Source organism: Centropristis striata, chromosome 13 (genome assembly GCF_030273125.1).
Source record: "Centropristis striata isolate RG_2023a ecotype Rhode Island chromosome 13, C.striata_1.0, whole genome shotgun sequence".
Lineage (NCBI taxonomy): Eukaryota > Metazoa > Chordata > Actinopteri > Perciformes > Serranidae > Centropristis > Centropristis striata.
Window position 1 is genome coordinate 29,556,347 of NC_081529.1, and position 15,118 is coordinate 29,571,464.

A 15,118-nucleotide genomic window follows, 5' to 3' on the forward strand; every position below is an offset into this window, starting at 1 on the left:
CTTGGTTAAATCTACTCAATCGAGGGTGCATTTTGTCCAAACATACAGATATGAATCATGAATATGAATGTGTGCACAGAGCAGAAACCCATATGCATGACTGCAAATATGATAATATGCCTGTCATCCATGTGCGTCTGTGAACACATGCAAATACAGACACACACGCTTCCTCTTCAACACAGTAACTTGACCCCGAGCTGTGCCAGTAAGTCTGACGTTTCCGGATAGATTTGGTGTGTATGTGCAATGTTCATACACCAGTTTTGTGGTTACTGTTCAGATAAGGGTGCTGATAGCGGTCTGTGATACGTGCCAGGCAGAGGACAGGGATGTTTCAGAGAAGCAGAAGGGATTTACCTAGAAGCCGTCCTGTAATTGCAGAGAAGCTTGCAGAAGTTGTCTTTCAACGATAAGCCTTTTCCTTCACACTCCACACTGTCAAAAGGGCCTGACTCAGGCACAGATGTCTGAGGGAACTACCCAGGATGCACCAGAGAAAACCTTTGATCCTAGCTATCCCCTCAAGCGGTAAAATGGTTCCACATGTGTGTATGACTAGGCCTTCGATGACCTTGCACGAAATGTCTTCATGGCAGACACAATGAAGTCATATCAGAGGACTATAAACAGACTGCGAGCCATAGGGAGTGTTAAACAGAGTTTTTTGTTACTGGTGCAGGTGTGTTTCTGTTACAGGAGCGCACTTTCATCTACTCAGTCATCATCTGTGTGGTTTTAGCTTCTCATAAAATTGCAGCTGCATCATCGGTCATCATCTAAATTTAAGGTGTATATATACAGAAAGCGAGAGACAGAGAGAGAGAGAGCGAGAGAGAGAGAGAGAGAAAGAGAGAGGGAGAGTTGTTCTTTTTCTGCAGCTTGTTTTGGCTGTAATGCAACTCCTGCAATTTGAGGTTTGTGACTAAGGCAACAGCACTTGTCCACTAAGACTCGAGAGGGGCAAAAATGCAACAAAAGCCCCCTCTTGGATGCCGCCATGGCAGAAAAACATGATGGTGTGCCCTCTATGGTGGCCATAAATTGATAAAACGCATTTAAGTGCCCTCTCGGTTGACCTTCTAGTGGAGAAAATGTGAAGAAGTGACCACAAGGCCAAGGGTGGCCTTGAAATAAGGAGACACTGCAGTACCCCAGATGTGTATGTGGGGGAGGGAGGGGTGGGTTTTGTCATTTTTATTGTCTGTTTTTATTCTTATTTTTTGTAAAGCACTTTGTGTTGCATTTTGATGTATGAAAAGCGCTATATAAATAAAGTTTGATTTGATTTGATACTGTATAGGCTAAAACATGCCTCAACACACACCATATTTCAGATATGTATTCAGATTGCAATCTACACACAATTGAGCTTTATGAAAACTGTTTAATTTCACCCTAAAATGCCGTGTTAAGCAAGTTCTGTATCAGAGATCAGAAAGTAGTACTGAAGGCCTCTCTCATTCCTTTTCTTCTCAAGGCATTTCCTTTTGTCCCCTTCTAGCTAGGCACTCCCTGCAGACAGGAAATTCTTCTGGAGGCGTTCCAAACCACAGCCTCCTTTTCCCTCTTTTACTAGAAATCTTGGAACGAAGGTACAGTCTGTCCCAACCTCCGACCTGCACGTAAACAAACAATCTCTCGGTTCCAGAAATCGCTCCGGCCTATCCATCTACCAACAGTTGTCAGATTCTGAGATTTCTGCAATGCCTGCATCATATACTGCAATCAACATGAGATAATATACAGGATGCTCCATTAAGACATGAGATAAATCGTAAAAGTCCCACAGGAACAAATGTGCTTCTTTTCGCACCACATTGCTAAAGTTTCCCAGAATAAGAGCCACCCACAGTTCAGTGAATGTGCAGAAAAAAATCCCACAATACCATTTTCCCGCTGGGACAAACAACCTTCTGTCTTGTTCACACAGTTATTCTGCAGCTCTGCATCAGCAAGTTCACTACCAAAAATACCGAACACGAGAAAAAAAAAGTTTCTTTTCCAGTAAATCTAATTGTGTGGCACTCAGACGCTGATTTTATCAGCAAAATTCAATTCAGGAACTTAGATTTAAACTTAAAGTGGCTTTATCATTTTGCAGTTGTAATCCAAGAATGCCAGTAACTGTGGTTATTACATGGTCTTAAAAATCATTTCTAAAACTTTTTATTACTTACACATGACTGTAAGTGTTTAACTGGGTCATAAACGAGGACATGCTTCAATTTCAACCAGAAGGATTGTAACAGGAGGTGTGATACAACTGGTTTGTTTTCATAGTTCTTTTCTTATCTTAACACTCTCTCATATCTAGGTCACCATGTCACCTAAGGCATTGTCACAAAATGCAAATTTCTTGGTGACGTCACTGATAGCTCTAAGAAAACTTGCATTTGATACGAAGAGAGATGTCTCAGACCAGAAGTTATCATTTCACTGACACTATACTGGCTAACAAATATCACAAAATGTCCCATGGAAAGTTATTGACTTATTCTTAATAAATGTATTTATTTATTAGGCCTATGTCAAGTGTGTGACTTAAGCGGATTTATTATGCCTAAGTCAAAATAAAATGTGACTTAGGCAATTTTTTGAACATGCCTTTGTGACTTAAGCAAGATATGGTAACACTTTATTTTGAAGGTGTCTACATAAGAGTGACATCAGCGTGTCATAAACATGACACGGGATGTGTCATGAACATTAATTACTATGCCAATAGCCATCCTTTGTAACATCCTTTTTGAGTGAAATGATCAATAAATGTCATATGTTACACTTTTGGTGAAGTTTTTTGTGTTTCCTGCAAAACTTGAAAAAATGAGTTAGGCGATTATTTTAACAGGGTGACGACAACTAATATTGTTAGGGCTGCACCTTAATAATGAATATAATAGAGTAGGTTTATTGCAATAAATAATGCAGAGATTCTAGTTTAGACATTTGGAATGCAAAGTGAGGCCAGCTTAGTAGAAATGATTAATTACCTCATGGTAATAATTTATGATATGTGAACTGTGGCCTAGGCTATATGACAGTGATTGCAGTCGGAGGTATAAATGTTCGGAAATCATGTGTATTTCATTTAAATACCATCTATGCTTCAGAAAACATCCAAAAACACACTTTTGGGAAGAAAAGTCGTGGAGTGAAAGCCTTTTAGTTTTTAATAAAATGTTGTTTGCATTATAAAGGCATCCTGTCAGTTCTATTGCTAAAAAGTGAACATGCAAACAGCAGCTGCCCAATTTTTAGCCATTTCAATGTTCAGATGAACGATTCAATCACATCTTATAAATAAAGTGAGGGCCATAGATCTTAGATTTTATTTTCTGCTTCACATAGTTTTAATAATATGTTTTGCAAGATTTTGTATGCGGGCAATTTTCGAACTTACACAACTGCATGTTTGTGGGAAAATACTGAACCAAATCAGTAAATTATATATTCCACATCCCAGCAGTGTTTTACTTGCTGCACTAAACACAGTGCCAAAAGTAAAATTTTTACTGCTTTTCATTATCAGTGCAGAAACCTGACTCTAAGCTGGCAAAGATGCTATCAAGTATTGTAAATATGCTATGCATGGTTATATGAGTATGCATGTGTGTGTGTGTATGTGTGTGTGTGTGTGTGTGTGTGTGTGTGTGTGTGTCTGTGCAGAGAGTGAGAGAGAGATATATGGAGAGAGATAGTGGAAGACTGGAAGGGGGAGGGGAGGGAGAGACTTTGTTGTGGTTGTTTTATAACTCCCTTTCTCAGAAATCCTGCCCCGAGGATGAATTCAGTGTCCCTCAGCAGAGAAGGAGATTCCTGAAGTGATTTGAGCAAGGATTTATTCTTCCAGTAAAGCAGCAATGCATCTATCAACACATCACCTGAAGTGTACATGCAGCTTAAACACTGCTATATACAACATCTCAAAAGATCTTTGAGTACGAGCTGCACTTGGCTCCAGTCTGTCTATGCGTAGTGTTGTTTTGTATTTCTGTAAACATGACAGTAGTGTTAAGGGAGATTTCATGGGATGCTGTTTACTGAATTGGGCTTGACAGCTTGTTATTGTCTTAGAACAATGATGAGTCACATGATTGACAGCTTTTAATGCTAAAATCGTACGCTTCAAAGCCTCGCCCTTCCTAAATTAACTTGGTAATTATATGCAAAACTGAAAACCAAGAAACCTGTTGAAACAATTTTTATGCAGCTGTGAACTGGTTTCAAAACGTTACCCGCTGCTGTGTTGCATTTACGTTTGCGTGACAGCGTTAGTGTGTGCCAGCCTGTGTGTAACATTCTTTGCCTGTGTGAGCCCCATACGAGAAAGGGCCCTTCTCATGCCAGCTGAGGTCAGGTCCGGACACCGTGGGGTGCACCCTTCTCCTGCCGCGGTGGGCTGAGAGGCAGGGGGAGGCCTCCAGCGCTTCTGGGAAATAGTCTGGGCCTAATTGGAGCCTGACTGGTCTCACATGTCTCCACTTACTGGAGGAGACGGAGGATCCCGCTGCCTGGCCTATGAGAGCTGCTGTAGGCGCAGGCCTTTCCCCCTTCATCAGCATAACCACACAGAAGTGAATTCACCAAGCAGGCCTGACATGACAGCATGACTGAGTGGTGTGGTCTGGGGGGGGTTTCGGTTCAGTGAGGTCAGGTACCGAGCTCCATATGTCTTCTTTAACAATATTTGACCTTCATACAGCCCTTTCAGTACAGTTTGTTCCAAGCATCTCCTTTCTGTGCAGTACGTGCACCCTCCTTCTCTTATTGTTCTCTTAACTCATTCTGGGTCACACTCAGGACAGATGAAACCTTCCCCTCTAAATGTACAGTATATCACGTTCCCCGTGTCTCACACACAAGCCACAATCTTAGAAAAAAGTCGTGCAAGTACAAGGTCTCTTCATGTGCCTGCGTATCCACACTGCAGTGAGAAATACGAGAAGTGAAGTGGTGAAAAACAAAGACTTCCCTGCTGCTGCTGCTGCTGCCTCACCACCACGCCACACATTCTCAAACTTTTTTTCACTGTTTTTTTTTTTTTTCTCACCGTGGCAACATGCCTCTCATTTCCCATCATTCACGGTCACCTCCTTGGCCCTGCTCTGTAATTCTAAAAAAAAAAAAAACCTCATTATCATCCTGTTTTACAGCAGCAGTGCAAAATATTGGTTTAATGCAGTTGTGCAAAAATGAGTACGGGCAATTTCCAATCCATCAAAACTCTATTTATTTATTATCAGAATGCACAGATTCAGAGCAGGAATCTCATTTTGCAAATGTTTCGTTATGTCTTGCAATGCACATCTGGAACAAATTGTTTTATAATTTGTACCCATATTCCCCCAAAATCACTGCAGGCTATGGTCCACAGGCAAGTACACAAATAAGTATCTATTCATTTAGCCTTGAATTTGGGGCATAATTTAGTTTTGTTGAAGAAAAAATATTTTAATCTTTCACAGATCAAAAGGCTTTTGAAAGCAATTCTCTCTGCTCTGATAAACACGTCTCAACTTGACTAAACTCAGGTATTCACATGATAGAACTGTTGTAGGTTTTACTTTATAACTGTACCTACTACCTGCATAAAATCATACAACCATGTGTGCGTCAGTACAGTTTAGCATTGACTGTTAATGTTCAACAGGGACTGAAGCTGATTTGTGTTACTACAAAGTATTTTTGTAGCTGAAATGTTTACCCAAGCTTCTTGGAATGCCTCTGTCTCAAAGTTACACAGTTAAGATGCTGAAAAGCAGATGTGTTTATCAGTCAATTTGTGCAGATTAGTCACATTTTTTACTGAGATATGGGAAGCTGAGCCAATCTTACTAGTCACTAATAAAAATCCAAAGATGCATATGTATCTTCAACTGCATTTTAGTCTGTTTCCTGCATGCCTGTTCCATTGAGAAAAAGTCATTTCTATTGATTGCTTTTTCCAGGCATCATTTAATATGATACATATTCACTTGTAAATATCGACCTTTCCCTGCTGCCCCGACATTTGTGCCATAAATACTTTAAAAGCAAGCCTATGAAAATGTATATATGAAATGTTATGAAGCTGTAAATAAAGGCTGAGTTGAAACAGTCATAGAAGATTGGGGTTTTATTTTATTTTATAAAGGGTAAATGTGGTTGGAGTGATGGAAACTTTAGAAGTTGTGCGCTCAGTCAAAACAGAGAGGGACAGATTCAATTTCAAGGCTGCCCTCAAGTGGAAGTAGTATTTAGTATTCATGGCCATAGAGCAGGTTGGCCTCACTTAACCCATAATTTCATTTGAGTTTGATTTGATCGATTGTTCATTAGCTGTAATTAATAAGATAAAATTCACATAAAAATCAGCATTATTTTTTCTTGCTCTTACTTGCTGCAGTAGTTGGAGTGTCTCTGCAGTAGACAGCCTCTGCAGTACAGTACTGCCACCTGCTGGACATACTTTACTGTAACATGAGCTGATGTTGACATGCAGTTGCGTAAAACACATTCACAGCCAGCCTTGTGACAAACTTGTCTTTATTTCAGCTTGATTAAATGGCAATGATACAAACCTCAAATCAAACTTTTTTTTTTTAAACAGAATACCAAATGAAAATGGCACAACTAATAAGAAACAAAATGAAGACAAAATACCCACTATACATTTAAGTATGTACAACTTTGATAAATAAACCAATACTGTCTAGAATTATGATTGTTTTGCATTATTCCTTATTTCTCTAGGATTAGTGCGCAGAGAGGAGCAGAGAGAGGAAGAGAACCAGGAAACAGAACAGGCAGGAGTGAGGTTAATGACCAGCAGGCACAGATGAGAGAGGAGACGACTGGAGACAAGAGTAGAAAAGACAACTGCTTGATGCACAACTCAGACTGCGTTTGCAAAATTGTACCTCAATGCAATTTTTGCTGTTCGACAAAGTGGCGTGTCACTGCGTCAGCGTGGCGAATCAGCATCCCTGACCTCCATCTTTTGGTTCGCCACAGCACATTCCTCCTACAACTAGCAGTTTTGTATTGTTTCACATCACACTTTGGATCCTGAGACGGGGACAGCCCATTCTTTTCCAGGCATAGCTTCAAAGAACCACATGTTTATTTAAAGCCTCTACAACAATATGTCATATATTATGTTCTATACATAAACAACCTGAAGCACACAGTATTGTACAAAGATCAGTGAGGTCGGGCTGGCGCCTGAAAATGATTTGTTTTACCATCAAATAGGTACAGAGGAAAAAGCATATTATAAAGGCAGAAAACAAATAGTAAATCCGACTGGGTGAAGAAAACTGTGAATTACTGTCGCTAACCAGCAGCTTTTCTCATCACATTTCATCTAGAGCGCCAGGCACTGTGCAGCAGTAAAGTAACTTTCCTAACAATAAAAATAAGAAATAGAAAGTGGTGGTTTAGACAAAAATGTATGGGGGAAAAATTTTGAAATAAGGGGCCACCTGTTCTGATTTCCATACAACCTTAGACCTCAAAAAGAAGCCCAGGGTGATAATAATCACTCGTCCCTTTAAAAGACACTAATCCCCAGAATGCATCTCCAGGACCTTCAGGAAATGAACAGCGAGATCCAAAGCTGAGACCCGTCCAGACAAGCAGACACCCTCCTCTGGGTGTCTGCTTCACTTTTACAAAAAACAGTTCAGTCTGGGACACAGATGAGGCTTTCATTCCTCACATGGCTGTCGTGTTGTGAACAGGATCCATGTCAACGCCGCCATGGAAAGTTTCCGAACATCGTAACAATCTCCTGAGTGGCAACTTTTTTTTTTGTTTTGTTTTCTTTTTTTTCTATAAAATCACTAACAGTTGGCAAATCATACCATCCCTCCCAAACCCAACCCGCCTGCAGTTTCTGTTGCAAGACCCTTTTAGTTGTTGTTGTTTTTTTACAAAAGCAAACAAAAAGAAGACTGAAGAGGAATTGACATTTAAAGCTGTAAAAATAGACACCTATAACCTTAACATATTAAAGCACATCAGAAAAGGTCTCTTCTTTTCTTTCAGAAAGCGAGGAATATTTTGGTTGGAGTGCCACACTTGGTCAGACCTGCTGAGTTTCAAACAATGTGTGCTACGGGGGGGGCTGCATGAGTGTATGCATGTTGTGTATGTGTGCAATGTATATGGGAAATTGTGTTTTTTTTTAAAGCATTTTGCTGAGTTATACAGCAAGATTTCCTTTCGGCCTCGTAGACAGAGAGCACACACAAAGCTGAGAGAGAAAGAGAGACAGGAGGTTAGAGGACGCTTTGGCCCCGACTCTTATCTAAAAACCCCAGCATGCTTCCTGTTTTTCTGGTCTATAGAGTCCCAAAGCCAGGCCTAGTATGTATCCTAGAGAAATCCCCTGGAGAGGTCTCGCGGTCTCTGCACCGACTCAGACAGGCCGAGCAGACACCAGGACCCCTTGCTCTGTCAAGTGCAACATCTGGATCGCTGAGCGGCCCTAGTGCCTCTTCATGGACGACACCTTCTTCTTCCTGGCTGCCAGCATCTCATAAAAGGGGTCCCTGCTAATGGCAGCTCTATGGGCAGAGAGGCAGAGGAAAATGACAGTGAGAGAAGCATAATGGCATAAGTGTGCAAATTGCTGCACTTACACAATACTGTTAGACATTGGTTCATTATTTCAGAAATTCTTAGGTGTATGGATGTGTGATTAAAGACAAATGTGATGCGTGTAATATTAACCTTTTTAAATAAAAACCTACTAAGAAGGAACTGCTCAGCATAGTCAGCAAGTGCTATTATGCTATTAGCCCCCATTTTTCTCTTTATGGTCTATGACTGAAAGAGCTTCTTAACTTTGATGAAACAACTTGTGAATGTTTATGGGCATAAAAGGAAAGAGAAAATCAGTAATCTGCTCCAACTGAAACAGTTAAATCCTACAACAGTGGAGAAGAGTTGACAAGAGGAGGCAAAGAGGGAGGAACATGAGGCAAAGATAATTTATTTGTGCAGTGAATAACCGCAATTTGCGTCAGTCGTACTCATTTATCTGAGTCAAAGCTGAACAAACAGACATGAAACACATTTTTAGACTCAGTATGACTTGCACTTTCTGAGCATATTGCTATCTCAGATGTCCTTCGCAAAAAATGTTAACACCCATAAATCCACTTGGAAATAGTATGCGGAAGGAAACGCTCCTTATGACTCGGAAACTCGCTTAGAAATCATGTTTTTTAGCAGTCTGGCTTTAAAGATGTGCAGTTATGAGTCATCTGTATATCCATGGGTACATTGGGTGCAAACATGAAGAGAAGGTGCTTAAAAAGAGAAGAAAAAAAAAACATTTACTTGATGCTGTTCATCCATTCCTCTTTTTCCTCAGCAGTGGGGGCGGAGATACGGTAGAAGGTGTGGTTGCCCTCGACAACGCGTCCGTCAGCCTCCGTCTTGCACGCTTTAATCACCTGGTCCTTGTTGTCAGGAATGAAAAGCTCAAAGCAGTTCTAGAGAAATGAAGTGCATGAAGGTTAGAAATGATAGAAAGTAGGCTCATGAACCTACAGTTCGATATGTGTAGACTGCCTGGATATACTGTTCGACTCTACATTCAGCATCGTATAATGTTGAGCTCGTCTATATAAATGTAACTACCGGTCAAGCAGTAATTGTCAAATAAAAGTCTATTTATTTCATAGATCAGTGATTGTCTAAGCGCTGCATGGAGGAAAATCAAAGCTATTGAAATTCAGCAAAAATAATCCTGGTGGTCAATTTTCTAAATGGGCATCACTGATGTGAGTCCTTATTTATTGCCCATTTATAAAATGGGTTGTAGTAGAAATTAAAATCCCAGTCCTGACTGTGTAATGACAGAATGAGCCAGTAGAGGGCGCTGCACTCACAGGCTTCTTATCCTCCACCTCCTTGATGCTCAGGTTCTCCAGTGGGATGATTCCTCTGGGCTCTTTGTCCTGGATGAACACAAAATATGTGAGTGAAGAAGAAGAGAAGAGAGGGAACAGATTATCCACTGTGACTTAGAAACTGAGCTGTACTCACTGTGGTGTACTCAAAGTAGTAGAGACAGTTGTCTGTGAGGATGAACCACCTCCTCTTCCAGGTTTTAACTCGTCCCCCTGTGGAGCAAACAGCCAGGGTCAGAGAGGCTCAGAGAGAAGAGAGAGAGAGAGAGAAACGAGCACCGAAGCACCGGGTCGAGCAGCAGACAGGCAGACAGATGTATGGGCAGACAGACAGATGACGGCTCCACAGGACTCCTTTTACCCAGAAAATCCCAATATTCACCCCGAGCCACTATTGCACCATGCACTCACCATCACCACAACTGCATAGCCTCCAGCTCTCTAGAATTTACAACTACTTATCATTTTCCCCTTTTTTAGCTTAACTTTTAGCTATGTTCACACCTACATTTTAATATCAGGTACTGGTCAGTTAAATCATTATTTAATGCTCTTCTAAAAGCCACTGATTTTACCTCACAGAACACAAGAGTTGCAGGTCTTCCTCTGCTTTGAATGCTTAGTTTGTTTTTGTGTGACATTGGTGTTTCGAAGGCATTAGCTCGGCTTTACATGAGTCACACAATAACACAAACAAACTTAGCAATCAAGGTGGCAGTAGACCAGCAACTCCTGTGTTCTGCAAGGTAAAATTACTGATTTTTTTTCCAAAGGATAAAGTTCCCTGTCGGAAAGGGCAGTCTGGTGTAAAAATAAAAAAGAGAAAAGGTTCTACATATATAATTCACTTAAACTGATAAAGATTTTTTTTTTTTTTTTTTAGGTGGGTCTTTTTTAATGTTGCTAAAATATGTTTTTCACCGTTTATCTTTCGTACCAGTACTCCTGCCTGCTTCTCCAGACTGGGGGTTTGCTAGTTGTCATCAACTGAAGATAATACACCGACCATGGATAAGTACATCATGCTACCTCGCCTCAATAAATCAGAATGAACCCTTTAAGGCTAATTGGAGTCAATGTCAAGATGCGATAAAGCTACATGAAAGTCTTGGTGTGTCTGGAAGCTCTCCTCACTTGGCCCCGTTTCTCTTGCTGACTCAGAGGAATGAGTGTGGAAAGCCAGGATCAATAAACAGGATACAGATCTATGTGCTTTTGCACTCACTGAACTTAATGAACTTCTACCCAAATGAAGTAACCTGAAGACAGTTATAAATGTGGAAAGCACTCCAGTGACTACATAAAGGCTGGATGTGGAAAGTAAGGAGTGACTGAGGATTAAGTTCTCTTTCACGTCCAGCGGGGGCTCTCTGGTTAACTGTGCGCCTGCTGATCTGTAGCTGACCTCTGACCCCCCCCTTTGTCACCCATACTTCCTGTGAGGGGAAACCTGATCACATTAGCAGATGGCACGCTCAGTCTGGGAGGATGGGATGCCAACAGAGTGCCTGGAGCTATGCTTGGGTTCTCTACAGGCATCTTAGACTTGAATTTCCTGTTTTGGCTTTGTGAAGTAACTTCTCAGTCATATAGGAGCAGTGTCCAGTTCTGAACACGACATAAAGATCTAAGCCTTGTCTAGACTAGCCTATCCCACCACCAAGGTTAGTAAAAAGCTGCATTATGAAACCCATCTTCCAGGATAGAGGAGGCTTTGAGGATGTTTATATACAGACATGTAGAACACACGAGTATTATCATATAGCAGCAGTAGCGCTGTATATGATATCCCATCATTTCACAAACATCATGATAGGTCAAACACTTCAGTCTATGCTTGTTATAATCTACAGACGCCATCGACACACGCTTCACTCGACAGGCAGAGATGGAGAGCCCCTTCGCCACATCTCCACTCGTCAGCGTGTTGCAACAAAAAAGCAGACAGACAGAAAACACAGACGCGATGGCGGAATAAATCACACAGCTGACGGCCTGAGAGTTGATTTGGTTTCATGGTCATGTCAGTTCCTGTCACTCCCGAGTAAAGAGAGGTGACCCCGTCCCGTGCAAGAATGTCTGGGACGAGGCGGGACGTCCCAGCAGATTGTTGCAGAGATGTGTGGATGGTGCTGGGCCGGAGTGGAGCTGAGTGGAGGGGGGCACCCATGCAAGACGGGACTGTGGGAGGCTGGGCGAGTAGAGGTTAAGCGGGAACAGGTTTCCTTGTAAATCATATTGAGTTGTTGATAGGTAATTTTTCTTACTGAGATAAAACTACCTATTGGAGTCTTTTTTCTTTTTTCTATTTTTGTAATTTAGAGGGAATAAATTACAAAAAAATGCACAGCAGACCTCCTGACCGTGCACACTTAAAGTGTATAAGAATGCATAAATCATTTGAACCATGCCTGAATCCCTTCTGGCACTCCTCTGCCCACGCTTCTCTCCCACAGTTTAGTCCAGTCCGGTCGAGCCCCACGCCGGGCCACAGCCACACTGTTATCCTTCAGATCCATTTATAGCATAAGATAAGGAGAGCAGAGCCACGTTGTGGAAAAAGGTGCAGTATTCCCTTTCCATGCAGCCACAGAGCAACCAACAATAAGCCAATGTTTTAAAAAATGGGTTCATGATCAATTTGGAGAGTCAAGAAAAAATCCTTTGTTGTGCTCGCTGTATGGAAAAAAGGTATAATGCAGCTTCCAAAAAAACAGAGATCAAAGAGAATGACCACCACAGCGAACAGAGAAAAGAGGGTCAAACTGCTCAGTAGAGTGGTCACAAAGCATCAGCTCCCTGAGCCGAGCCCACGGGGTGGCAACCGCCCGGCAACCACCCACAGAGATAAAAGAGTGGACAAACCACCAGCTCGATGAGAGACTGAACAGACAAACATCTGAAGTTCGAATGAGTCAATGGAGAGACAATAAATTAAAGTAAAAAAAACGACAGACAAAAAAAAAAAAAACCTGCGACAACGCTTTAAAAAATGAGGAAAAGAACAAAAGCATGGCGGACCACCAAAAGCACCCGAGAGCTGAGAGATGGACTAGCGTTTGGGAAGAGCAGGTGTACATACCTCCTGAGGAAAGACAACAGCCAAAATCATGGGAACAAACAAACAAACGAAGAGGAAAAGAAAACAAAAAAAATCAAATTAAATGATAAGGAATTATTGCACCACAGTCCTGTTAATCTGGCTCCAGGGAGGCTTTGATGCAATGCTTTACAGCTTTAATTTTCTATATTCGGCAATGAGAGACAACAGATTTTACACATCTGCTGTTACTGTATCAGCTCACAAGAGGGAGTTCTACTCAATGCCACATCTACTGTAAAGCACCACATTAAATATCACCTCCGCTTGGGTCCATTTCTGTTATATCCAGTAATTTACCTTACACCATGATTGTTTTACTCAAATCTGCCAACTTTGAGTCATTGGAGACGGAGTAATTCTTCACTTTCTTGGTGTTGTCAATTGTAAAGATTCACAGCAATAGGAAGATTCAAATTCACTTGGAACATTCATGCTTTTTTATTATTATTATTTTTTTATATACATTGTGAATCTGTACAACAGACAGAGATCTCAGAGGAAACAGAGGATGAAGAGTGTTGCGCTCTTCGGTTTGTAGAGTGAGTGTGAGCAGTGAAAGTAACAGCTGACATCCTGTGAAACATTTGTAACGATACAGGTACGTGTTTGTGCATGTGTTTTTGTGTCCGGATATGTTAAAGGATTTATTGAAGTGGGGTTGTATGAGGTACTTCTCCATAGTCAGTGTATAGGTGCTTCATACAACCCCACTTCAAAAATTCTGAACTATCCCTTTAAAGTCAGAAATTGGCAAAAGACAAGTACAGAAAGGTTCTTTAAACATCACAAAACACTGTTAAAGTTTAATTAAGATAAGAAAAAGTAATTATTAACACTAAAACAAGTGTCAACAAGAGTCCTGCTGGGAGTTTCCACAATGGGACAAAGAATGAACAATGTCAAAAAACAACAACAATCTGATCAAGATAATTTCAAAAAAGCTGTTCAAGTAAAATGTTCTAAACTTTGTGCATGTTTGTGCATGCACTTGATTTAAAAGCTAAAAAAAACCCAGTATATATGTGTGTGTGTGTGTGTGCTCGTGTGTGTGTGTGTGCATGTCAGTGTATGAGTATGCCCTGTCTTTAATAATTAACAGGGCACCACATGTGGTGGTCTGATCTCAAGGCCACATTCATAATACATGAAAGCGAGTCTTCAGATGTCTCGGGTCGAGTGTGTACAAACCTATCCACTCACACACACCTTAACGCACTCACACATACACACGCAGGTTATTGACCTCAAGGGAATACATTGGTTATCACTTCACGCTGCCTTGAGATAATCTACCAATATCTGCTGCTATGAAAACACAACACAAAGTAACATATCGGCTCGGCCGCATTGATGAGATTATTTGGTCAGTTTATCATGTGCACATATAACTGTGAACATGTATTTTCAGTGTCACTCACCCAGTTTTAGCAGCCAGCCCTCTCTGTCTGGGTTGAAGAAAGTGTGTGTGAGGTCGTTGCCGTCATCCTCTGGGATTTTGAAAGGCTCATTCTTGATGCTGTCATACAGATTCTACAACAAAGATGATTGACTATGAATATAGAGCAGGTTTGAGATTAAAAGGTGGAGAAAACACTCACAAGGAGGGAAGTAACTTGAGCACGGTGAGTTTTAAAGGCATACTGACCCTGAGCAGGTCTTCAGGTAAGTCTCCTCCATCATTGATTCCTCTGTTCATGGAGATAAACCGTTCCACAGTCGGCTTATCCTTCACATTCGGGTTGTGGAGGCTGGTGTTTAGCATGATGATGGCAAATGACAGGATGTAACAGGTGTCTGTAACACACACACATACACACAAGATCGCACCATGAGAGAGGGATTAGAAAAAGGTTGCTGTTTATCATAAAAATGCTGCCAGTGTTTAATTTCGTGCTTAAATATGAATGTAAATTAGCTGAGAGCTGAAAGAGCTGCACTTAGGGGACCACAGTCAAAGAGAGAGGAACAGATAGGCGAAGCTTCGTTAGCGAGGAGAGTGGGTGGGAGTGAAAGGCTGCGAGTGGGCAGCTAAGTATTCATGTGTGTTTCTGGATGTGCACACTAATGTGTATGTGTGTGTTTGCTGAAAGACAACGGGGCCAGCACGCGG

At 41.3% G+C, this 15,118-nt stretch overlaps 1 protein-coding gene across 4 annotated transcripts in view; it reads right to left on the bottom strand.

Moving 5' to 3' along the window:
- Positions 1-6,318: 6,318 nt before the first annotated feature.
- The window catches only part of cyth1a (cytohesin 1a), a 46,365-nt gene continuing 37,565 nt past the window's right edge, over positions 6,319-15,118 (bottom strand). The window contains exons 8-14 of one of the 4 annotated variants that reach the window (XM_059347798.1): positions 14,654-14,802; positions 14,427-14,538; positions 12,988-12,990; positions 10,042-10,118; positions 9,885-9,953; positions 9,331-9,485; positions 6,319-8,552 (exon numbers count right to left, since the gene is read on the bottom strand). In XM_059347798.1, the coding sequence (XP_059203781.1) occupies positions 8,474-8,552; positions 9,331-9,485; positions 9,885-9,953; positions 10,042-10,118; positions 12,988-12,990; positions 14,427-14,538; positions 14,654-14,802 (644 nt within the window). In that variant the 3' untranslated portion in view covers positions 6,319-8,473. Of the gene's footprint in view, positions 8,553-9,326; positions 9,486-9,884; positions 9,954-10,041; positions 10,121-12,987; positions 12,991-14,425; positions 14,539-14,653; positions 14,803-15,118 lie in introns of those variants that run through there. The other 3 variants (XM_059347801.1, XM_059347799.1, XM_059347802.1) reach the window with 3 other exon arrangements.